At 42.1% G+C, this 25595-nt stretch overlaps 4 protein-coding genes across 5 annotated transcripts; 2 read left to right on the forward strand and 2 right to left on the reverse strand.

Annotated features, from left to right (window-relative positions):
- Window positions 1–110: 110 nt before the first annotated feature.
- Window positions 111–2174, reverse strand: b3galt4 (UDP-Gal:betaGlcNAc beta 1,3-galactosyltransferase, polypeptide 4). The gene has a single exon (XM_034591110.1). It carries the CDS (start codon window positions 1381–1383, stop codon window positions 268–270), a length of 1116 nt encoding a protein of 371 aa, XP_034447001.1. The 5' UTR covers window positions 1384–2174; the 3' UTR covers window positions 111–267.
- Window positions 2175–3844: 1670 nt separating this feature from the next.
- nr2c2 (nuclear receptor subfamily 2, group C, member 2) lies at window positions 3845–14624 on the forward strand. Of its 2 annotated transcripts, XM_034590731.1 has the most exons (16): window positions 3845–4024; window positions 6321–6405; window positions 6659–6754; window positions 6979–7179; window positions 7431–7536; window positions 7694–7873; window positions 8511–8667; window positions 8768–8858; window positions 9144–9289; window positions 10045–10222; window positions 10588–10709; window positions 10816–10955; window positions 11316–11453; window positions 11604–11709; window positions 12537–12717; window positions 12864–14624. In XM_034590731.1, the coding sequence occupies exons 2-15, from the start codon at window positions 6346–6348 to the stop codon at window positions 12709–12711; spliced, it is 1896 nt and encodes a 631-aa protein (XP_034446622.1). In that variant the 5' UTR covers window positions 3845–4024; window positions 6321–6345; the 3' UTR covers window positions 12712–12717; window positions 12864–14624. The 2 variants fall into 2 exon arrangements, with proteins under 2 accessions (XP_034446622.1, XP_034446621.1); XM_034590730.1 differs by having other exon boundaries at window positions 12537–14624.
- Window positions 14625–15818: 1194 nt separating this feature from the next.
- On the forward strand, window positions 15819–17822 carry mrps25 (mitochondrial ribosomal protein S25). Its single transcript, XM_034591159.1, has 4 exons — window positions 15819–16043; window positions 16356–16462; window positions 16560–16647; window positions 17340–17822. Exons 1-4 carry the CDS (start codon window positions 15910–15912, stop codon window positions 17527–17529), a joined length of 519 nt encoding a protein of 172 aa, XP_034447050.1. The 5' UTR covers window positions 15819–15909; the 3' UTR covers window positions 17530–17822.
- Window positions 17823–17935: 113 nt separating this feature from the next.
- LOC117764671 (rabenosyn-5) lies at window positions 17936–25439 on the reverse strand. Its single transcript, XM_034590638.1, has 12 exons — window positions 25330–25439; window positions 23993–24281; window positions 23511–23645; window positions 23318–23418; window positions 23149–23194; window positions 22906–23067; window positions 22540–22802; window positions 22290–22360; window positions 22109–22195; window positions 21903–22005; window positions 21480–21584; window positions 17936–21388 (listed from the first exon to the last, which is right to left on the reverse strand). Exons 2-12 carry the CDS (start codon window positions 24153–24155, stop codon window positions 20276–20278), a joined length of 2349 nt encoding a protein of 782 aa, XP_034446529.1. The 5' UTR covers window positions 24156–24281; window positions 25330–25439; the 3' UTR covers window positions 17936–20275.
- Between the last annotated feature and the right edge of the window lie 156 nt (window positions 25440–25595).

Raw genomic sequence — 25595 nt, forward strand, 5'->3', positions numbered from 1 at the left:
TGTAATAATGCCGGATGCTGTAACAGTCTAGTGAGGTTTTTAAAGATGAGATTCTTCACACTACCAGCTGATAGTCTCCTTTTCTGCAAAAAAAAAAAAAAAAAAGCCTTTTAAATAGTGTTTAAAAAAATAAAGCTATAAAAATAAACTGCCATTTTCTCAGTGCACACATAGTGCAGCTTCACAATATGAAGAGCACTTGCGCTGTTCACAGCATTGAAGCGAGGCACAGCCCCACTGGTTCCTGTTCTCCTGCTCGGGTACCCCTCACAACCCCTGCTCCAGCCCCAGAGCCGACCCCAGCATCGCCCTGACTTTGCACACCCCCAGTGAAGCACGAAGACTCAGCCAAGAGCAGGGAGGAGATGAGTGAACGTCGGCCCAGAAGTGCAGCATCTCCCTGGGTGGGATGTGGTGGATGGACACCATGGCCTGGTAACAGCAGCGCCCATAGGGAACGCCTGGACCACCAGAGAAGAGAGGGCAATGTGAGGGTAGCACGCCAGCAGTCCGGGCACATAGACCCACAAACACATCCTCAGGGGGCAGAGGTGTGGATAAAGGTGAAGCAGAGGCTGCCATGGAGATTTTGAGCAATGCAGAGCGGGACAGAACGTAAGCCGTGCCACTGCAATAGTCTGGGAAGACAGAGGGAGGGTAGGCACCTGAAGGGAGGTAGTGCTTGCTGTCTGGATCACGGTCTGGGGCCACATGGAGATGCACCCTGCCAAGGTACAGGTCTCCTTGTTCATAGGGGTTACGGCTCTTGTTCAGGAAGTGCAGGAGGGCGCTGGGATTGAAGAGAACATCATCGTCCACTTTGGCCATGAAGTGGGCCTGAGGGCAGAATCTGCGGGCCCAGCTCAGCATGGACAGGGTCTTCAGGGTGAGGTTGGAGTAGGTGTCCAAAAACCGGCCCTGGACCAGATCCCCTCGCTCCCTGGCCTCCTCTATCAGCAGCTTGGCCAGTCCTGGGCCAGACGCAACACCCACCATGAAGAGGGTGATGACCCGCAGGCCCCTCACCTCCACCTCCCCTCCCCAGGTGTCCCGGATGGCCTGGCGGGCCCTCTGGTTGGTGGGGGCCGTGGTGACCATGGTGATGAGGTAAGGCTTGGCACGCTGGCACACGAGCGGGCTGGGCATGAGCAGGAACTCCTCGGGTCTGGCGGGGGGGACGCTCTGCAGGGGGATGATGCCGGCGTGCGGCTCCACCACGGTGTTCATGTTCCTGGAGGTGACCCATGACTCGATGAGGTCCACGAAGAGCAGGGCCAGCAGCGCCGCGCACACCGCCGCGGCGCACAGAAAGGGCAGAACCCCGAACCTGCTCCCTCGCTTCCCGAGCCGGGGTTTACAAACCCAGAGTCCCCGTCCCACCATGACCGACCTCAGCTCTGGAGACCGCGATGGCTGCTACAGCTCCCCCCACCGTCCCCCCCGTCTCTCCCTTGTCTTGTCTCCCTAGAAGCGCTCGCCCTTCATTGCGTAATTGCGCGTCTGCTCCACTCTCGGTTTCTTTGCTCGGACTGTATCCAGAGCAGCAGGGGCAGCAGCAGCAGCAGCAGGAGACAGTGATGCAGTCAAATAAAAAAAAAAAAGAGCCTGTACCTTCTCTTGTGTTGATGCTGCAGCTCGGTCCGTTTTCACAGAGCTGGGGGAATCTGTGCATCTGCGCAAAGGAGACGCTCGACAACAGCCCGGAGCTGCTCTGGCTCTTTACTCCACCCTTCTGTGCTGAAACGTCCAGATGCTCGTCTCTGATGATGCGGTGGCTTTTTGCTTGTGCGGAGCAGCTTTTTATTTCCCGGTCACTGGGCTGCGTATATGGCCTGATCCACGACTGTATGCGCACCATGCAGCCCATGCACGGCGCATAGATTTAATGTGACCTGCAGATTTTTCTATTGAATGCCCCCTGTCGATAAAAGACGATGCATGATATTTTTCACACGGCTGCACCAACACACTCATCCCGATTATATATGTGCGGGTTCTTGAGCATCTCTTCTACTGGAATTTGGAGACGCAGTAACAGAATCATGCCATCTGGGTCCATAAATAATATCAAATCCTGAGAAGAAATACGTCGCTATAAGTTTACGACCGAGAAAATATCTGACCTAGGACCCAACGGTTTTCTTATCAGGCTTCACCTTGTGCTTGCAGGCCGGCTGGAGCCCCTCCACCCTGCATGCGCTGAACTGGGGGGCTGGCAACAGGGAGCATAACCGTATACTGTAAATATTGGTAACAATAACAAGTATGACAGGACAATAATAAGTATGACAGGACTATAATAAAATAATAATATAATAAAAATAATTATAGTAATAATAATAATAATAATAATAAGTATTATTATTATTATAACAATGGTGATGATGATGATGAGGATGATAATGATGATGATAAGTATTCTACGGGGATATGATCGTTATTATTTTATGTATTTATGTTATTGTTGTTTTGTTGCTAGTTCACTGGATGTGAAGCTTTCCCTTGCGCTCGTTCCCCTGTCGCACCAGGTGGTGCATGTCGACACCTGCTGGTCATTTAGTGGTAATGCATGTACAGTACACCACAGATCTATCCATGCATCCATCTATCCATCTATCCATATATCCATCTCTTCTATTTTCCCTTCTTCTTTTTCTCCTTCTTTTTCTTCCTTCTCTCGTTTCTCTTTCTTTAGTTGACATTGGACTACATTTCCTTAAAATGAAAGAGGAGGTCAAACAAGCACAAGCATGTGATGGATGTAAATATGAAGCGACCCTCTATACTGTCTATTGTCTGTCTATTGCAGAGATGCATGATGGGAAGACACAGACAGAAACTGCCTTCAACTATTTAATTATTCAATGAGCATTTCAGGTCAGATGTTTAATAAATGTGGCAAGTGTCTCTAACACAACTGCAAATATGAGTAAAGTCTGTGGCTACAGAGCAGAAAAAACACACTATGAATCATATCAGTAATCTATGACTAAACGTGCAAATGCAAATCAGGACAGTTCACAACTCAAAGGATCCTGTGTGTCAGATGGGCCTGACCCTTATGTTGGGTCAGGCCCATCTAAGTGATTTGAATAAACTACACCTCCAGGAACTACAACAATAAAATGCATTGATCCCTCAGTATTAACAAAGTCAGATATGACATATACATAAAGTGCAATCTGCTGATTAAACTTGTGTTCTGGGGATATAGGGCATTTATTTAGTTTTATTCTGTATTTTACTTCCACAGAAGTAGGTTATGTTTTATGGGGAGTTGGGTTATGTGGGTTTTTTTTTCTTGTTTTGTGTTATGCTGTGATTGTTGTCTCATCATGGGCAAATTCCAAACAACTGAGTTGTGTGGCAAGTATTGAATTTCATGCAGGACCTTTTGTTTATCACCTGAGTTACAGAAGGTTTTCGGTGGAATAAGGGGGATATGACATTCTAAACACCATGATACAGTATGAATGTGTCTTCTGTCAGAGGTTTAGCTGTCTCATTTATAGCTATTATTTCTAAAGTCATATCTAGTCTAACCTCACGTGATTTTACGACTGCAACGATCAATCAGGCTATTTTGATTATTGATAAATCGGCTGATAGTGTTCTTGATTAACTGATCATCAGTTGTTTTGTCATTAAAGTATTGAAACACTGTGAAGAGGTTCCACCACAATCTTTACTTTTACACTGCTGCGTGGTTATATTCAGTAAATCCTCTGCACATTAATACCAGCCGCTGGTTATATATAATCAATTATTATTCTTTTGATCATCTATAATCTATAACCATATGGTCACCAGACATGATGACGTCAGCGGTGTCTGGCTCGCGCGGGTGGGGGGGGGGGACGCGCGGGGACGCGGGAGAGGAAGAAAAAAAAGGAAAAAGCCTGAACCATCATCCCGGAGCTGGCGGAGCGGGGTCACGAACTATGACCTTTAACAGAAGAAAACCAAAACAAACATTTTATAAAATAGAGGAACGTCCTAAATTCGCGGCCGCCGTGCCCCGGAGGTAAGTCTCAGTCCCGGGCTGAAAAGCGCACAAAGCCCTCGGAGATACTGGATCATAAAACAGCGCAGCTAATCTCCGGGTTAGCTTGTTAGCTATAGCCGCTGCGGAGCTCCCTGCCCTGCCCCCGTCTCCGGCAACTCGGGACCCGGGCACGGACGCTGGGCTCAGCACGGCTCACGCGGATGTCCTTTACAGACAGTTAATCTAATTGTTAACGCGTGGCAGCCCCGTGCACATAACCCGAGCTAATCCCGGTGTGACAACGGGCGAGAGACGGGTAGAGTTGGCTCCTGGCGCAGGCTAACTGTGTGAAGCTAACGTTAGCTAACGCAGCTAGCAGGGGAAAAGATGGAGCCGCTGCAGATGAACTCGACCCTTTTACCTTTGCCACAGGACGGGGACGGGACAGGCTGGAGACAACCATGACGTTTATTTACCCCCAGCTGTATTTTTTAAAATGTACCAGCGGCGCATTAAGAGTCGTGCACTGCAATGTCTGTAATGAAAATGTCACTAATATATATATTTATCATAAGGATTCGTCTCCTGTGTTATTGGCTGCCTGCCACATTCTCCATTTTGTTCCGTGCTGTGTGTGATGTGTTTGGGGAAGGTGGTTATTCTGATGGACATTGTGTTGAGCCAATCAGTGAACACTATGAAGTAGCAAGCAGCTTCCCTCTGCAGGCACATGAGTCAGTAATGCTGTCAGTGTTTGGGTTGTTATGACCCCGACACCTGGGGGGTGGTGGGTGAAAGGAGGCAATCGATAGAAGGGCAAAGTGTTATTAGGACTGAAAAGATTTGATGATTATCTGATTAGGTGAGCGACAGAAAAATATTGTCTAAAAAAACACTCATAAAGTCATATGAGGATGCATTTCTTTGACATATATTTAAACTGATTATGTTTATATTGTATAGCCTGTATTCACAAATCACAATTTGTCTCATAGGGTTTTACAAGGTGGGACATCCTCTGTCCTTAACCCTCAACAAGAGTGAGGAAAAACTACCATAAACGTAGAAACCTGAAAGAGAGAGACACGTGTGAGGGATCCCTCTCTCAGGAAGTGCAATAGATGTGGCATGTAACTGAACACATCAACTAAATAACAGTTTTAACAACATTGATAAGAAGAAAAAGTTTGTCAATGTTTAAAGTATTTGTACATAAGAAAGAGTCTGATAGAGAAGAAGGGAGCAGCAATGACAAATTAATTGAGTTATTAGTAATGGTAGAGTACGTGAGTGGGTGTATTGTATGTCAAGCAGTCAGGTGGATACTAATTTCTTTGCCCTTTTTAAATATTTAAAAAAATCAATCATTAAAATACTCAGACTAATGTCAATAATTGTCAGCTGCTACCCTAGATGCTGTCTACAGAGTAAGATGCCAAAACGCAGTGTAGTTGATAAACAGGTTTTCTAATTCCAAACTGTGTCGGAGAGATTTGACAATGTCCAACATGAGTTGTCATCTACGTTTCAAATGAATTGGAAAAAGACATGGGTGTACACTTGTGTCCAAAAGTCTGGGCAAATTGTGATGTTTTGTGACAGGACCCGAGCAAAGACACAACTGCTGCATCAAAGACTCTGAAGGAGGAGAAATTAAGAATGGCCCCGGTTTCTTAGAGTTTAATTAGCACTTCAACATTTAATAAATATCAGGTCAAGAACATTTAGTTTAAAAATAATGAATCCATTATGTTTTTCTTCTTACACACCATCCAGTGGCCTGAGAGCAAAAAAATATGTTTTTGGCAATTCAACTTAAACTTTTGAAACTACTTAAAATGCTGCTATTTTTTCTTATTGTGGATAGTATACTGTTCAGATAAATATGAGAAGCATTTCTCTATGACCTACATTAAAAGACATATGACCAGTGAAAGATGTAGTGCATGTAGAAGATGATACATTTCTCTGGGGGGACATCTGCTGTGCACCTGCGTTACCGGGTGTAGTGCAGTCTGGTTGTCACTTGTCAGCGTTTTTACTCTTCCTCAGTGAAACATAAATCTCATGTTCAGGTCAGACTCTGAGGTCATTGACTTAGCTTGTGATGATTATCACTGGTGTCATGCCAAGATTGGATTTGTCACACACATTTTGTTAAAGGTTTCTGTTCTTGTAGAATATTACATTGAAGAATGTCTAAATATTTTTTGTGTATCTATGATATTCAAGCATTACCGTTATTCTTCTGAAAATGTCCCAGCATTATTCAGCTCTCCTGTGTCGGTTTTGCCCCTTTGTGGTTGATTAATGTCTGTGGCGTCTTTCCAAACAGACCTCACTAATGACCTTACATCATCATGACAACGGGCCTGAATCTGCTCTCTCAGCAGAAAGTGGATTCTGAGCACGAGGCAGAGGTGAGTGTGCAGAAGGACACTGGCTGGCAGTCTGATCTGTTCCATACAAAACATGAAGGGTATTTTTAAATAAAAAAATATTTGTGTGCTTAGTAAATGCTGATTACATTTTTCCACAGAGACATAAAATTTTGTGTTTTATAATAATGTGTTCATGCTTTACACACAGTCAAGAGAAATACATTTCTGTTGCAGACATACTGATTATAATTTCCATGTGTTTACCGTAGTTGAAATGTTTTGTAAATCGTAGGCGTCATCCTCTCCATCAGACTCAGTGATGAGTGAGTCTCCGCAGCGCTTTCGGGTCATCTCTACTGAGCCTGCCACAACACCACAGCGAATACAGGTAACTGCTGCCTGTGTAGATGGCATCAGATAATGTGACACTGCACCTGCCTGTTGACATTGTTCTACTTAAGTGCATTAGCAGCAGCAATGATCAAGTTGATGCCACAACATGTGACTCAACTCTCCTCTCTTCACTGTAAATAGTTTTTACCCCTCAACCCCACTGGTGTTTGCTCATTTCCACCTCCCTCTCTTTGTGTCTCCTTCCTCCACCCTGATCAGATTGTAACTGACCAGCAGACCGGTCAGAAGATCCAGATAGTAACCACGATGAACCCGTCCAATGCTCCCAAGCAGCAGTTCATTCTCACTACGGCTGACAGCTCAGGGGCGGGCAAGGTTATCCTGGCCTCATCAGACAGTCGCAGCACTAAGCAGCTCATCTTCACTGCTGCAGACAACCTGATGCCAGGAAGAATACAGGTACAGTTGTGCCCACAATATCAGTCCTTGGTGTGTGACAATGTTACAATTGAAGACAAATGTATAATAAAATAAAAATAAAATGATGAAGTGATGATTTTTTACATCCAATTGGTCAAAGGTCAAATTCACTATGATGTCATAATCATCTGCAAAAACACTTTTCTGTAATTCAGACATTTTTATAACTTTGTAACAGACATTAAAGAGAAATGAAAACTTAACAGCCTGTGTTTGACTTTGCTTTTCAGATTGTCACAGATCCAGTGTCAATGGAACGGTTGTTAGGGCAGTCGGGGGACTTGAGCCGATCGCAGCCAATAGAGTACTGTTTGGTGTGTGGGGACAAGGCTTCAGGTACTAAAGCTTACAGGTGCATCAAGTGGAGATGTGATGTTCTGTATGTATTTTAACTGATGCCTCCTGATATAAATCAAAAAATATATGTAGCTTCATTGTGTCTGTAAGTTCACCCATGTTGGGACACTGTTAAAGCACTTTTCTCTGTGTTCAGGGCGTCACTATGGAGCCGTCAGTTGTGAGGGATGTAAAGGCTTCTTCAAGAGGAGCGTGAGGAAGAGCTTGACCTACAGCTGCCGCAGCAAACAGGACTGCATCATCAACAAACACCACCGCAATCGCTGCCAGTTCTGTCGGTTGAGCAAATGCCTTAAGATGGGGATGAAGACTGACTGTGAGTTTGCATCCCAATCCATGAAATGACTCAGTTCTCTCAAAAAAAAAGCTAAAATGTCTCAAAAGCTATTTAAAAAGCCTTGAATTATGTCTACAAACATCTTGATAATTTGTCTTGCCTGGAGTAGACAGTAACATGTATTAATACTCTTCACACCTCAGCATCGGCGACAGCCATAGCTGGGGGCCTTATGTTTGTGAGTTTTTCTATTTCTGCCACAGAAAGGTTGTGTTAATTGAGTCATAATATTTCTGGGAATTGTCAAATATGGCTGAGAACTACCGCGTAAACTGTGATATGATATTCATCTATTGAATAATTGTAGATCTTATTGTCCCTTTTTGTTTTCAGTCATTTTATATGTTATGTACAGCTAAGAAGTACTGAATAAAATGAGATATACATTTCCAATGAAGTCATTTATATTTTAAATAATGGTAGACCATATTATTCCTATTGGTTTTTCTGTCATTCTTGACCAATCTGGTAATTAAAAAGGACACTGATTTCAAGGTTTTATATGCAATTTACCTCTGGGATAAATAAAGTACTGATCACTATTAGTGTTATAACCCGGCACTTACAACAGTTAGAAAAAGTCTTTTGCATTTGTCTGTTTACTGTTTGTCTTCAGCTGTTCAGAGTGAGAGAAAACCCATCGATGTAGTGCCCAGAGAGAAACATGCCAACTGTGCTGCCTCCACCCAGAAGATCTACATTCGTAAGGACCTAAACAGTCCGCACATCGCCACCCCAACCTTTATCTCAGATACAGAGACAGACGGCTCCAGGTCAGTTGGAATCAGGATGACAGACGGGTGTCTTGTTCTATTTCTAAGCTGTTTAGTGTGACGTGAACTGGTTTTTGATAATGCTCTGTGTCATGTGCAGATCCAGCCTGCTGGACCAGGGGATGCTGGTGAACATCCAGCAGCCTGTCATCCAAAGTGATGGAACTTTGCTGCTGGCCACTGACTCAAAGGTACAGACGTCTCTGCAGATACAGTCAAAGTAATATCTGTCTCCTTCTCATACGTGTAAAATACATAGCAGAAATAAGTTTTGACCCAAATGCTGTATGCTAGATTTACTTTTAGAGCTGATATACAGTAGACCCCCTCTTTATTTAGGTCCTTTGTGTGTTTTAAGAAGCATTCACAGTTTTCTTTGTTGCATGCCACTCATTTTTAAACATTTTGTGTCTAGAATGGATCAAGTGTCGTGACCTTGGCCTATATGATGTAAACATTGGCTCTTCTCTTCTCAGATGGATTCTTGTCAGGGCGACTTGGGGACACTAGCTAATGTGGTGACATCACTGGCCAACCTGAGTGACTCATTGAAAGAAAATCTAAACAATGGTGACACCTCAGACAGTCAACAAGAGGAGCAATCTGCCAGCGAGATAACACGGTCAGTCAGGGGGAGTGTGTTTGTGAGAGCTATCAGAAATGGTCATCACTCACCTTATTAAGCAGGTGCTCTGCTAAGTCTTCTTTGCATGTGCCTGCCCCGGGGTCACGTGTCATGTTAGTGGCCGACCAGCTTCTCTAATTCAGAAGCAGAATATTTTTAAAGGGTCAGTGTTTGTCTCTACTAAGGCAAAATATGTAGAATTAGAGGTAAAACCAGGACTTCCTGAATGATTGTCTTCTTACTTGTGTACTAGCGTAAGATTTTGTGTTAAATTTTGCCCATTCAGATGTAGTAAAAATAAGAAATCATTCAAATATATAAATGTAGACATTAATATCACTTTCTTATCATTTGCATTACATGTTAGGTTGTAGTATCTGCAATGATTTTTACCACTTTTCAATTTAATGATTTAGTTTTTTCATTTCATTTACATGTTATAATTTTATTACAAAGAGTTACAGCTTCATTGTTGATTTACACAGCTAAACTTTTCCAAAAGTTCGGAACATCACCTCAAGACAGGAAAGAGCTCACAAATGAATTATTTGATCACAAATTTGAAGAAATTAAGTGTCTTGATTTTGCACTCAGGTATGAAAGAAATTATGTGTAAATGAGAAGGAAACATTTATGTTGCCAACTTTTCTGTCTAATCAGTGAACTAAAATGTGTGTGTGTGTGTGTGTGTGTGTGTGTGTGTGTGTGTGCGTGTGCGTGCGCGTGTGCGTGTGTGTGTGTTGTGTACAAAGTGCCTTCGACACCCTGGCCAAAGTCTTCAACCCACCTGAAATACGGGTCGGACATAGTCTGACAGAGAAATCGCAGTGTGTCGGTGGAACAACAATCCAGCTGATTGGTCGAGACCAGGAGACCCCCATCATTGAGGTGGAGGGACCACTGCTCACTGACGGCCATGTTGGCTTCAAGGTGGGTGCGGTCAACCGATGGTCAAAGCTAATGGCCAAATAACAAAGTCTTTATTCACGTGGCTATACAGTATTTTAAAGAGGAAGTAACCAATGTGTATGTCTGTAAATGATGTGTGTATATTGACTGCATATTGTTGTTCAGTAGTAGTGAAGTACAATATTATAAAGTATAATTTTAGTGGTAGTTGAGATACATACATGAAATGTGTGGAGAGAGAGACATTTGAAATGCAACAAGGATCCCCAGTCAGGTGTCAAGTTGTTTGACATTACAGTTAAACATACAGTACATGTATGCTTCTTATCACCCCTTAATATCCTTTTCTTGTGTCCTCATTCTCTGTCCTTGCGTCCTTCCTCCAGCTGAGCATGCCCAGCCCCATGCCCGATTATCTGAATGTACACTACATCTGTGAATCAGCATCCAGGCTTCTCTTTCTATCCATGCACTGGGCGCGCTCCATCCCTGCCTTCTCAGCTCTTGGGTAAGAATGGATTTGACACATGAAGACTCAGGAAATAAAGTTGAGACGGTCACAGGGAACGATCTATGAGCTCTCACCCACCGTTCTTTGTCTCTTTCTTTTTCAGTCAGGAGGCAAACACCAGTCTTGTGCGAGCCTGCTGGAATGAGCTGTTCACTCTGGGTCTTGCTCAGTGCGCTCACGTGATGAACCTGTCGACCATCCTCACTGCCATCATCAACCACCTTCAGAGCAGCATCCAGGATGGTATGGACCACAGGCCTCGTCAGCACTTCACAGTAGGACATAAACAGGAGAGAAGAAATGTGACGTTTAAACATGTTACTTAAACAAAGAAAGTCCTTTTTGATGAGATTTTTGATGAAAGTTTGAGATATTACTTGTTTTACCACCATGTTGAACATTTTTATTTTTGTCCATTTGTCAATTATGCATCTCCCCAACTACTGACATGATGAGTTATGGGGAATTACAACTTCTGAGAGTGATGACGTGATTGTTGTTGGGACATTCCTTGTTAGATGAAGCTCAAATAGCTTAAGAAATAATACTATGAGGATATCCTGAATGTTGATACATCAAACCAGACATCTTCTTCTGTCTCAGACAAACTTTCAGGGGACAGGGTGAAGCAGGTGATGGAGCATATCTGGAAGTTCCAGGAGTTCTGTAACAGCATGACGAGATTGGAGACCGACAGCTATGAATACGCCTACCTGAAGGCTATAGTGCTGTTCAGCCCTGGTGAGTCCAAGAGGAGTATCTCATTTATAACAGACACTATAGCTGTGATCAGTTTAGTCTAAGGAATGCCATAGAGGAGAGAATGAAACTTAAAAAATCTGCCTATATTTAGTATTTTGTGGAATGACAGTTGTGTGTTTGTCTCATCAGATCACCCAGGTGTGGACAGCAGTGGGCAGATTGAGACGTTTCAGGAGAGGGCGATGATGGAGCTGCAGGACTATGTGCAGAAAACGTATCCTGATGACATGTACAGGTACATTCATACCTCCAGTCTTCCAGCACAACCTCCTCACAGCAGCTTAAAGCAGGAACACAGTGAATTGTATTGGATCATCGTGCATTTAAGGTAGAAAGTAATTCTACATTACATTATAAGGAGTCAAATCTTCACAATATCTACCTAATTATTTCTCACAGGCTAACTGGCAGATAAATCACTTTTGGTTTCTGCCGTGTTACTGGCTAGGAAGCACTTAGACTCAGTATATCACAGATTAACACTTCTCACAGGCATGTGCCAGTTTTTATAGACATGCCAACGTTTCACTTATTCTTTGCTCAACGTTTGTTGTTGTAGCTGCGGTTTCAAGCTTATCTACCAAACAAGATTGGCATTCATAACATCAGTTATGTTCTTGTGTAATGTGTTGGTATTAACAGCATCTTTTACATAGAACCTACAGGTAAAACAATGGCACCCAACATAATCAGCAGCAGCAACAAGCACTTTATCTCTGCTACTTCAGAGTAGTATCTTCTAATAATACATCAGTGACATATTGTTTTCATGTGCCATGTGTTCTGGTCACAGTCCATGTTGTATATTAGTTGGATTTTAACCCTGGCTGCAAATCAATTTCCCCCAACTGGAACAATAAAGACAGTTTTGAACCTTGAACCCTGAAGGATACAGGAGGATGTAGAAGATTGAAGTGTCTGGCTAACAGACATAAATTAAGCTCTTTAAGACCCATGACTGCAAACTGAGGAAAAAGACAAGGAGCTCATATTTGCAAACAAACAAACAAGTAAACACAAAATGTAAGAATGACAGGAAGTGTTGTGTCTGTGCCTCCCCAGGATGACCCGTATCCTGACTCGTCTCCCCGCCCTGCGCCTCATGAACTCGAGTATCACAGAGGAGCTCTTCTTCACTGGCTTGATAGGTAACGTCTCCATTGACAGTATAATTCCCTACATCCTCAAGATGGAGACGGCTGAATATAACAGCCAGGACTCTGATGCCGCAGAATAACATCCCACCACTCCAGGACCCAGAACTGTCGATTTAAAGATGGTACTCTCTTTGTCTCTCAGAGGGTTTATTTTTGAACCCCGATCTAAAATGCTGCAGCAGCTCCTTGTTTTCTAATGATGCAAAGTGAAAAGTCATTCAGGAATCCCTGGTAGATTAGTACAATCTGGCACTGGGATGACACCTGGATTCTTCTCTGGAGCTGACACCGTGTGGTTGTCTGGAGTTTCTGGCCTAAATTCAGCCACACTGAATTAGATTCAAAACGAATTCTCCTCAGCTGCAGCTGTGCTCATTTCCTGCAACATCTTTATAGCACTTAAAGCTTGTTACGTGTGAACTTTACCCTTTGACCTAAGCCTTTCAATTTGTTTTATCTAAGCCTTACTATGCTTTCATGATGATTGCATAAATCATTTGCAGATATAAGGCGAGATATATAAATAAACCAGAATCTAAAGATCTTAGATGGAATTTGACATGTAGAATTGGATTTTCACGTGTTTAAAAAGTCTAATCTCTAAGATTATCGTAAATCTGAGTATTTTCTTTTAGAATATACTTTAAAGTAGTAAAGTATTTATTTATTTTAGCTTTTCTGAACATTGGTACAGTATGATCTTGTATAATTAATGACTGTGCTGTTCAATTGAGAATTCAGACTTTGAAAAAGATTGAGTGTGACTTATTTGAATTTTTCTTCTTTTCTTTTTTTTTGAAAGTGACACTTGACACGAATGAACAGATCTTTACTTTCAACATAAATTGAAATAATCGTTGGGATTATTTCAATCAGGTATATGAGGAAACTTAAACCTCAATCATTAATTTAAACAATGTATTTGCAAGGTATTCATCATTGAGTGACCACATAGCTCAGTACAATGTGACCAGTTTCTGATTTTATTTCCTCTTTCAGTTTTAATTTACATTCTCAAAATCACAAATTCGCAGATTAAGTTCTCCTGTATTTACATTGAATGACATCGCAGAGTTTAGGTTTGAGAGAGTTGTCATGTTAAGGTACATTTGTTCATGATTATGTTTCTTAAACTTTCTTTACTTAGCCGTGCAATCACCTCATTGCTTGTCCTTCTACGACAATCATATGTGTTGTTTCCTTCTGATGCATCAGTGTCACAACTGTCTGCATTTTATATGCGTATTTATCAGTGGCAAATATTTCTTTTAAGTCATTATTATGAAGATGTTTGGTTCAGAAATGTTTCTTATGTTCTATGCTGCTTTGTTTGTTTTCTGCTAAGTGCACATTAATCAGCTTCTGAGGCGTTTGACTTCATGCTGACTAAAACTTTGTGTTCTCTATGTTTTCTAAAGACTTTTATTTGTTGTAAACAAATTTGCTAGTTGCATACTAAGTGTACTTAAAGTACTTTTGGGCAGGTTTCCCTGGTTAAAAAAAAAAGAAGGAAGAATAGTGAATAGATCTTCTGGGAAGCCAGTCTCCAGTGTCAGTGTTTCCCTTGCATTGACTGGGGAGAGAACCTCTTGGGCACTGTCGCCAGATAACTTGCGTTTCAAAAATGCTGATATTTTGGCCTAACTTTCAGACAGTTGGGATGTATTGATCCTAAGTCTAAGAAAGATTTATTGCACTTGTTGGAAAGTTTTTATTGCACTTATCATAACAAATTGTCAAAATGTGAGAGAAGAGAAATGTGACTGTAAATCAGACTCAATGAGCTGAAATTAAACGAGTGCACTTCAATTAGGTACAATAAATAAATTAAAATTTCATGTGTTAGATTTTTTAAAGAATTTTCTCTCTTTTTCAATTAATTTTTTTGTTGGGCCGTTCTGCCCTCCCAAAGTTATGGTATGGGAAACACTGAATGTCTTGAAGACCATCTGGAAACATTGGTTTACCCACTTGTGTAACGGTTCAGAAGAAAGATCCACAGCAACATGAATGATGATGGGGATATAAAGAAGTTAATTATTATGTCTTGTGAAGTTAATGTCGGTTGTAATGTCAGTTGTAATAATCGGGTTTAAAACCCTTTCAGACTGTTTGTAAAGACACTGGCGTGAAATGACCTTTTTTCATGTAATTTCATTCAAATGAGTGCATGTTGTTTTTAAGCGGGGTTTTATAATGTTGTGGCTGATTGCCCTAATAAGGAGCATTGTTATGATTTTTTTATAGTGCTTTGCGGTGCATGACAAAGTTGCTTAAGTGCATTTTATTAAATGCTGTGTAAGAAATATTGATTTAAATGTTGTGGCTTTACAGTGTCAACCATGAGCAGCTCCCACATTAGAGGGTATTAGTGCATTTTTATTCACCTTTGTGGATTGAGTATCCCATGGTTAAAGTTTTATACTGTGTTAAATGTCGTTTTTTTTCTCCATTATTTTTTGCTCATGTAAAATGTACGTCTTCAAACAAGAGATTGTGAAATTCAGATATTCATGTTTTCTTCTCTCACAACCCTACATTTCTACCTCACACCAATGCAGATGTAAGACAAAATGTATTAACGACTGAGTTCCTGTATCAGCATTCCAGTCTCTGGGGCCGGCTTCTCTGAAGCCACGTATTATAAAAAGAAATAAACAATTATTCATCAAATACAACAAGACTGAGTATGTTCATGCTGGCAACTGTACATGATCAGAGAGTGTTATGGTATTTTTTTAATCATTATTATTGTTTGAGTGTTTGTGCTTTTTGTTGTAATTATTTATGTCATTGTGGTCTTTTATTTTTATGCAACAGTTCCCTTAATTCGGAGATAATTCCCCCTATGGTAGGGAATGGAATATAACATTGAGCCAAAAGGGTTTTTATCAGAATCAATAATCACAGTAATAAAGCTTTAATAAAGCTTTGGTAACAACATGAGCAACATTAGTCATATTTGACCTCAGCATTTAGGTGAAGTTTTTTACTATTGAACACAGATACTTCCCTCAAGTCTGTTAGAAAAAATATAACTCTCGGAATAAAATTTAAATATTTCCTTATTCTACACGATGTAAGAATGTTTATTATCCTCTTGTTTCAACGATAAATGTGATTAAAATACAGATTGATAAAAACAAACAAACGACAACCAGCTCCACGTGTGACGTCATCAAACCTCGCCGCTGTCTCCGGTACACACTCGGGGAAAGAGGCCGACGTCAGATGTTGGACTGTGATTGAATAAAAGGTTAATAAACAAACGGTTCAAGATGCCGATGAAGGGAAGGTTTCCGATCAGGAGGACGCTGGAGTATCTGCAGAAAGGCGACATCATCTTCAAGAACAGAGTGAAGATCATGACGGTGAATTACAACACACACGGAGAGCTGAGCGACGGAGCAAGGTCAGAGCTAACGGCTAACTACTAGCACGACACTGTGTGTGTGTGTGTGTGTGTGTGTGTGTGTGTGTGTGTGTGTGAGAAAGAGGAAAATATTTAACATGTCTTCATTTCTAAAGAGAAACCAAGTAAATACAACCCATGCAAAAAACAGATGCTTTTATTTTAATGCGCTGTTACTTTCATTAACTTGATAACAAAGATGAATACACATGGTGTGATGTGGGTCATGGAGAAGGAAAACTAACGTAACATTTAAAGATTTGTGTTTAAGTTTGCTTTCAATTCTTTGTTTTGTCCCTTTTTGTTTTGCAGGAAGTTTGTTTTCTTCAACATACCTCAGATCCAGTACAAAAACCCATGGGTCCAAATAATGATGTTCAAAAATATGACTCCATCACCGTTCTTGAAGTTCTACCTGGGTTTGTAACAGTTTTTTTTAACTCTATAATAATAATAATAATAACCATTATACCTGTGTTATTCCATCAAGTCGGGCTAATCTCTTGTCTCTTACAGATGATGGGGAGCAGGTGCTGGTGGACGTGGAAGGGAAGGACCTCAAACTCATTTCACAACATGTTAAGAAGATTGTGGGCAAATCAGAGTAAGATCTTCAGATTGATTTCTACACACGGTCCTTGTTGCACGACACTGACATGACTGTATCCTGGTGATCAGGGGCAATCATGAGTTATGTCGATGTAATTATTCATGCTAGTTACATATATTATCATTTACTCTAGTAAAATTGGGAACTGATACAGAAGCAGCTAAATAGAATTCAGCCATTATCTTTTTTATTTTCTTACCCATCTGTGTTTTAACTGTGACATCTCAAAATGTCTGCTGAGAATCTCAAAACATTTATCACCATTTTGCTACGGTTTCAAAGTTGAAAGTCACTTTTGCTCAAACCCGTTAACAAGCGGTGGGTGTGTCAGAGATGCTGTCCAATCAGCAGTGACATGTATACAAACCACGCCCTATTCAAACGGCATTGGACACAATTGATTCTTGTGTTGTCTACAGATGTGTCAGCTGCTGCTTCGTGTTCCCATCAGTTAAAGATGTTTGGAGACAAGAATTTATCATGCGTCTAAAACCAGGTCATCTCCCCCCCGAGATGCCTTCAACGAAATCGCATAGAATGGCCTTCTCAGCTGCCATAGTTATAACACTTGCATATCACAACAGGGGCTTCAATGCACACACTTTTACGTTTAAGTGAACTTTGTTGAACGCAGCCCTGTTCCAGCAGTGACCAGATGACTTAATTTGCTGTCTCTCTGCTCACAGAGAAGTGTTACAAGCGGAGGCTCTTGCGAGGATGCAGGCCTCCAACCCTGCAAACTTCGGGCCAAAGAAGTACTGTCTGAGGGAGTGCATCTGCCAGGTGGACGGCCAGGTGCCGTGTCCTGGCACCACGCCGCTGCCGAAAGAGATGACGGGCAAATATCGAACACGGATGGCAGCGTCACAGGACTAAAAGTCCGGGAAGGAGAAGATACTATTGATGATTTACTGGACAATATTAGTATTTTTTGTTTGATTTTGTACGATTACATTAAAGGACTAACTTATTGCATATGGATGATGCCTGGATTCGCACCATCCACTCCAACAGAAATCCAGCAGCAACACTCGTCAGCATTGGGGAAGTTCATTCTTTGGGTTCCTGTACGTTTGGATATGTTGATATGTGACCTGGTTAAAGATTCCCTGCTGAATATTCCAGTGTAAACATTCAAATAAAACCCAGATTTGCTCGTGTGGCTGTAGTAATGAGCCTATACTTTTTCACTGAGTGCAAACTGAAAGGAAAAAAATACAGAGTAATTATAAGTGAGTGAAAGATCAATGCATTTATGAAAGAAGGAGAAATACAAACATAATTTACTGTAGACAACTTTGTTTTTTATTGGTGCTGAGATGGGAGTTTCCTAAAGTTAATACAGAGACATCTGCGCGTGTCCAGAAGTTTGTAGTTAGTTTTTAAATACAGCAGAGTTAGTCAAAGTACTTCCAAAGCTAAAATCAACACATTGAGAAGCTGCTCCTCGAGTTATTCACACTGTCACTAAACGTTCAGCTCACGATCTCCTGATGAGCAGTGTGAGATTAACAGGCAACACAAACGCTTGTGTCTATGAAGAGAAATACAGACAGTGAGTGACAGGAAAGATTCCCTTAAGGACAGATGTAGCAGCACTGACTGAGTGATAATACTTGCTGGCATTCATGTAGTGTAAATATGTCTAAGATGTAGCCCTGACCAAAGGATTTAGTCGTCACATTTTTGTACACACTGCAATTTTAGTGAAATCTTGTGCCTTGTTCGTTGACGTAAAAGTTGCCTACAATGTGTTAGAAAGTAGTGTTAAGTATGTACATGGTGAGTGCTGCAACAAGCCGGCTGGACGAACTTTGACTGGACGTCTGAGATGAAACAAGCGAACGAATCACATGCTTTACAAACAGATCTTATCCAACAGCACGGAACAAGGGCGGCGTGTCAACCGATCGATTTGTCCTAATATGAAAACAAAAAAACTAAAAGCAGGAAGACAAGCTTGGCCACGAGCTCGATAGAAAGTACAGCATCAAACAGCACTTCAGAGACTCACAAACACACAAATCATGCAACCCCTGATCCTCGCTTAGATCAGGGGCAGCCACTGTAAACATCGAGATCACAACCAGCAGGGGGCGCACAGTACAACGTGGAAAAACTTTAGTTCACTTTGCTCACTGGCAAATACGACGCAACTTTTAAGAATAAACGTCTCAAATGTCAAAGCTGACCGAGACACTAACCAGATGCACAGAACACTGAGTTTAATCTCCTCGATCAAGTCAACCATGCAGAACAGGAACAGGCTCATGTGATGAATTAATTTGATGTTTAAAACAAAAAACTAACGGAAACTGAAATAATACGCTGCTGGAACAAAACCCTTTCTAATAATGTTCTGCAAATACACCAGTAGTTAGTATCAGTGTGATTCATGGTAAACGTCCTCAGGATCAGATACGTCAGTATATTTGACAAGCAACAAAAATGGCCTAATTCTGTGGAATGGAGATTTAATCCCCCTTTTAAATCTATGAGGGAAGAGTCATAGGTGCTGCAACAACTACTGCAGAGCTGCAAGTGGTGAGACGGCATTATTAATTTGAGCCTGTGATTAAAAATCTATAAATATCTTAATATATTTAATGATCAGGCTCCTTCAAAAACCAAATTGCCCCCAAACAGTCTCAAAAGTCTAATTCATTTTGTGTCTCATTAAAGAAAGAGATGTTATAACAATAGTTCATGTTCCAGTTACAACAGTCATGGTTCAGTTCTTTGGCATAAATTAAACAAACAGTAAGAATTTCAAAAACCACAAGTTGATTTTTCACGTGATAGTGTCACAGCTCTAAGGGGGATTATTTCTGTATATGTGACGAGCAGTTATTTAAAACTTTATGTGGCTGCAGAGAAAAATCTGATGTAGATTTCAGCCGATGAAGAAACATCCATATATCCAACTGACCTGTGGAGAGCTGAGTTGCATTGTGGGTAATGCAAGCAATAGGTTTTTGACATGGAGGAAGAGTGTGTGGAATAAAAATAAAATCTCAGGTTATGGTTCTTCAATTTTGACACTTTTTGATACTGCCACTTAATTTCCTTGGAAGAAAAACTCTTGAAATGATGAATAATGGATTTTGTGCATCATTCGATCCCATGGCAAGTTTGTTCGACCGTCGCCATGGTAACTTGTTATGTCTTCATTCATAGCTTCTGGCAGAGGAAGCCAAATCACACATGCTGACTTCCACAAGACCACAGTCAGACACAACTCAAAGGACCAGCCATTGGTCCCATTACAACAATCTTTACAGTGGCATTCTTCCATCTCCTATTGTTCATGTTTGCACTGATGCAACTGGAGATCAGCAACGCTGCCTGTACAAATAGACATGTTTTACTTGTGGTGCTTAGAAACTGTGCATGCTGGGATTGGCTCCAGCCCTCTGTGCAGGATAAGTGGTTTAGAAAGGTGTTTGAAAATGAATCGTTCCAGACTACTTGTCTCTAGTACATGTAATTTTGGGACAGACCTAATCTTTCTTGCAGACTTCACCCATACTAAACTCAGCGGGCTCATTAGTCATGTAAAGTGAACTAGCCTTGCAGGACTTGGTAAGTAGCAGGTGATCAGGGGGATTTTTAAGAAAAGTTGTCAGTGCTTCTTTTTCTTCTGCTCCTGTAGGGTGTGCTGTAGCTCTCTCAGATTCTCTGACAGGAGCTCCACCTCGTCAAGGCGGCCGCTGAGCTTGGCATCAAAAATGTAGGCCCTAATGTTGTCGATCTGCTGCAGCAGCAGTTCCTCCTCTATCATGTCCAAATCGGGCAAAGCCTCGCCATCATCTTCCCTGTCAAAGGGATTGGTTGATACTCCTGGGGAATTCCCAGAGGCCTCCATGAAAGGGTTACGAGTGTCGGTGTTGTCATCCGCCTCAAAGGGGTTCCCGGCCGCGGTGTCGGCCTGAGCGTCCTCCTGGACATCTTCATCAAAAGGGTTGTATATTTTCTTCCCGTTGGGTACGTCTTTGTGTTCCCTCTTGATGTCTTCTGAGAAAGGATTGTTGGGATCCTCTTCAGTGGGAGTAGAGTCCTCCTCATCGAAAGGGTTAAGGGAGGTGCTATTCTGCCCTTCACCACCAGGGGGAGTTATGTGTCCCCCTAAGCTCCTCAGACGAGGAGGCGACTCCTCCTGGCTTGTGAGAGCAGGAAACGCTCTTAGAGACGCCGGGCTCCTCTCAGCTTTAGGAGTCAGCTCCTCTGCTGCAGTGTCTTGCTCTCCCTGGAAGACGACCACTGGGCTGATATCTAGAGACCTCTCCATGGTGAAGGAGGACTGAGTGGAGCTCACAGCAGGGCCCCAGTGTTCCCGTTCCTCCCTTTCCTCCCGTTCCCGGGCCTCAAGGCGATGGAACTCCCCCTGCTGCAAGCTCTCCTCCTTAGCCAGCTTCTGGGAGAGAGCGATAGCCAGACTGGTCTGCTGCTGGTCGTATTCGTCCTGCAGCTGACGCAGGTTCTCCTCTAACATGGCAACCTCGTCTGCTCTCTGGGCCTCTCGTGCTTGACGGAGGAACGACTGAATGTTCTCGATCTGCTGTAGGAGGGGGTCTTCGAACTCACTGCGTGTATGACCAGAGTCTGCGGAGGGCAACCAGCCGGCAGCTTTGGTCATGCGCGGCACTCTAGGGGCTTGCGGCAGCTCCCCGTTGGTACTGACGGGTGGACGGTTTCTCTCAGACTCCTGCCTCCTCTTCAGGGTCTCCTGGGATGCCTGTTGAGCAAGGAAGCAAACAAAGAACAAACTTTCAGTACCTGTTTGACTGATGAAAAATCAAGACAGAAGTTTGAGTACATAATCTCACCAGTCTCTCTTGTTGGAGTCTCTTCTCTTGTTCTTGTTTCTTCTTTTCTTTCAGCTCTCCATATTTATCCTTAGTGGGTAAAGACATGAGGCCTAACAGCTTCTCCTGAAACAGGGAGGACACAAAGAATGAGGGAGTTCAGTGAAAGGAAGGATCAAGGTCGAAATACATTTGTAATAGGAATACTGCGTAAATGTAACAGAATGCTTGAAAGATACAGTATAATCCCATTCAGATTTTAGATTTATTTCTCAGGGGGAAGTGATTTGTTTTCACTATTATTTCCAATTGTTTATATGTTTTATACTTTGATTTCAGAAAGACTGAATTTAAATAACAGCTGTAAAAACCACCTACCACCTAATAGGTTTAGTATCTAGTGTGTGTGAATATATGTTTCACCCTTTCTGTACATGGTCTCACCTGAACAAATAGTGTGGCTGTGTATCGGACCATCTTCTGCAGCTGCAGCGCCTTAGGACGTGGTTGTGGATCATCTTTAACTCCTAGTGTTAAAATCCTCTTACTGCCAATAAAACATAGTTAATCTTGTAAAACTCCATATGTGATAAACATGATAAAGAAGTTATATTCAATTTTAGAAACAGTAATTCAGGAATTGCTTGTACCTTAACGCATCGATGAGTTCATAGTATTTCTGTACTTCCAGTCGGAGTCCACCGGCAGTGTCAAGGTTGTATGTAGTTTCCCCGGCACTGTTAAAGAATATGACAGTAAGAAATAAAACAGTCCCTGAAATAAAGGCTGATTTCTATAATTATTAAAATAACTGCTTTATATGAGGCTTACTTGAGCGACTCAGCCATCCGGATGTATTCTGGAGCCCTTTCATCCACTTTGTCCATGCACATCCTCAGCCTCTGACAGGAAGAAAGTTTAGAGCAAGTGAACAACAGGAAACCCCAAAAGACAAACACTGCACGGTGGGACGGATACAGCAGAGTAAACTCAAGACTGCTTGAAGAATCAACAACTGGGACCTGATCAAGAGGCAGATAGTGAGTTCTGAAATAATCCTTTTTAGGTTTTATTTACTAACCTCATAAAGTTTCACGATATCAGGCATGTGGTCCTTCTCCTCCAGTTTCTGCTGTATCTTCATCAGTGTGTCCATGCAGTGGTGGCAGCAGCGGATCTTCTCGTCGTCTTTCTCCTCCAGCATGGAGGTCACGCTGCTCAGGCTGCTGATGCTGCCTCTCCTGGAGCCCATGCTACTGCTGCCACCTCCTGCTGGGGGAGACTGGGAGTGACCGGGGCTCCCGTGAACACACAGGGCTTCTCGCGTCCCATTAATCAGCTTTTCTGTGAAGAAAGAGCAAACAATTCACAGCAACGAGACCCAATTGGAAAACGTAACTTCATCAAGACGTATGAGGAGTTTCTGTAATATTTAGTTCATACATACGGGCTAAAGGTAATGGGACAAACTCCATGCACTTTCTACACATGATGGACCCACAGAGACGACAGTGGTGCCTCCTGTTCCGAATGTTGAACTTGTTTCCACAGTCGGGACAAAACGGGACGTCTGAGTCGCTCACCCATGAAACTACAGACTTCTCAATGGCTATAAAGGAGGATAAACATTCATTAGTTTACCATAATATATATTAACATAAACTGAGAGGACTCGTGCAAGCGGACAAACCTCGGATTTTGGCAGCATCTGAGTTGATCCTGTCAAACGATGTCAACTGAAACGACAGTTTTCATGATAAATGAGAAGCACAGTGGAGCCTGTGTTCAAGTCTAATATCGACAACCGCAGGAAGAACATTATGGTTTAAATGAGCTGTGAATTGCTACTGTAAACACACCTTCTCCAGTCTGATGATGAGCTTGTTGACCTCAATCACATAATGGTCTATCCTGGCTGCCCGGTGTTTTTTGAATAAATCCAGATGACTTCTAGCTGCTCCTACAAAAGGAAAAAGAACAGTTATTGTCAGTATATTATATAAGAAAGCTGGTAAAGCTTCTTTTTATTTTCTTCCGTTAATATCGTCTTACCCAGTTCCTGAGGCTCCCACATGTAAGGGTCCACACCACCATAGTAGAAGGACTCATAACTGCCAGTATCCGGTCTGTCATCACCATCCCTCTTTAGGAGCTTGTCTTTGGCTTTCTTTGCTTTTTGAACCAAACCTGTGCACAAAGACATTGAGAGAGACTCCATGAAAAGAAAGGAGGAGAAATCATTGTGTACACTAAAGGTGATTAATCTCTTATTTGAGTACAACTCATCATCATTTTACTTTTCCATCTATTGTCCCTCCCTGAAACAAAAGTGCAGCAAACTATTCTGCCAGTTCATCCTGGCGACCGTTTACAATAGTGCAGTGACACTGTGTTGCAGTGTCCTTGGATCTAAACTAATCAGCCATAACATTAACTCACATTCAACATTGGAGAACATACAAATCAGAGTCTGGGTTTAATCTTGTGGCAAAATGGGACAGTGCAATGACTTTTCCACAATATGGAAGACTCACTTTTGAGCTGCCCCCTCACATGGCGTTCATCCCCGGAGTGCTCCTCTTCGTAGTGGTCTTGGAGTTGGTAGAACGACTGAAGGTCTTTCAGGCACAGAGGGCAAAGAAAGCCCTCCTTCACCTCACCTGTGCCCTCAAAGGGGGGAGGGTAGCTGGAGGCCATGACGGCGGTCGACTGTGTTGTCAGAGAAGAGGTGCAAGGTGGGAGGATCCTGCTTTGGCCCCCATGTCACAGGGTGTACAACCCACCCCATAGCAGCTCCATCACGCCAAAGAAAAACCCAGGACACTGAAGAACGAGACAAACATAAAATTGAACTAAATCTAGGACTGGATGATACGGCCAAAATCAAGATGAAAAATGTAATGTCAGTCAATAACGATAATTATGATAAACCTCAACAATTTTTCTTTGAACTTTAAAAGACAGATTTTGGCTCCTAGATAGATAGAAGGTAGATCAATTATGTGTTATACCTCCTCACTGAGCTTGCATAACCGATACAACAATATATATTAGACCTTTATTATATTGCCAGTGATGAAATTTATATAGCGATAATTACTTTTATTGTTTTATTGCCACGCCCGAACTGGATCCATTAATGACATGCAGTTAATTTAGGTATTTTATATTTGTGCTGAATCCAACACAGATTTACCCTCTGATTGGGAGCTTTTAGTCTTTAATGCCAAACCATTAAAAACACACTTCAATGCAGAGACACACTGAGAATCATACTAAAATATGAGAGGCAGTTTTAAATATGAAGGCATGTGAAATTAAAAGATTAAAAGAAATACACAAAACGTCCTTCTTGGTATAAAATACTGTTCAGATTCAGCTGTAAACCATGAGATAGGATCCTAACTATGGTAAAATGTAATGTGGTCCACTTTATTTTGGATAACAGCGAAGGAGCAGACATCAAAGCAGCTTTAAGAGGAAACATACACATCAAACGTGTTATCGTGACTTGATCTTGTTTAAAACTTCTCCATTATAATGAACTTATAGCAGGTTTTAGGGCGGCTAACGTTAACTAGCAGTTAATACACATTGACAACTCGTTTGATCCACACAAACACAACTACACAAGCAGATATAGCGAGTGCTGTGTTGTGTGTGATGTGTACATATGAAGTGTCTAATATTTATGTAACGTTAGCCGCCGTGCTACTGGACAACAATGTAACGTTAGCAGGACCATGCTAGCAGCAGCTATCGCTCTCTGTAGCCCCCGTTTCTACCGTTTCTCTGCGGACACAAGCAACTTCCAGCTCCACAAAACCAAAACGCCTCGGAGTTAACAACCCGATGGATCATTTCTACTCACAAACGTGTCCCACCGCCGCTGTGTTGTTGTTAGTTTGGTTTGTGTGACAGCTCGAACTCCAGCTGCAGCAGCAGCAGCAGCCTGGTCATGTGACCAACCTTCCTGGCTGTACGGGACGAGACGAGGGACAACCCAGACGAAACGCACAACAACATGTCCCCACCACAGCCACACTGGATCAAACTGTTGTCAGCTCACATCCATCAGCTGGGGTCTGTCAGCCACTTGTGACATGTGAGTGTTTGCTAGTTTCCTTATATGATAGA

Source organism: Hippoglossus hippoglossus, chromosome 7 (genome assembly GCF_009819705.1).
Source record: "Hippoglossus hippoglossus isolate fHipHip1 chromosome 7, fHipHip1.pri, whole genome shotgun sequence".
Taxonomy (NCBI): Eukaryota; Metazoa; Chordata; class Actinopteri; order Pleuronectiformes; family Pleuronectidae; genus Hippoglossus; species Hippoglossus hippoglossus.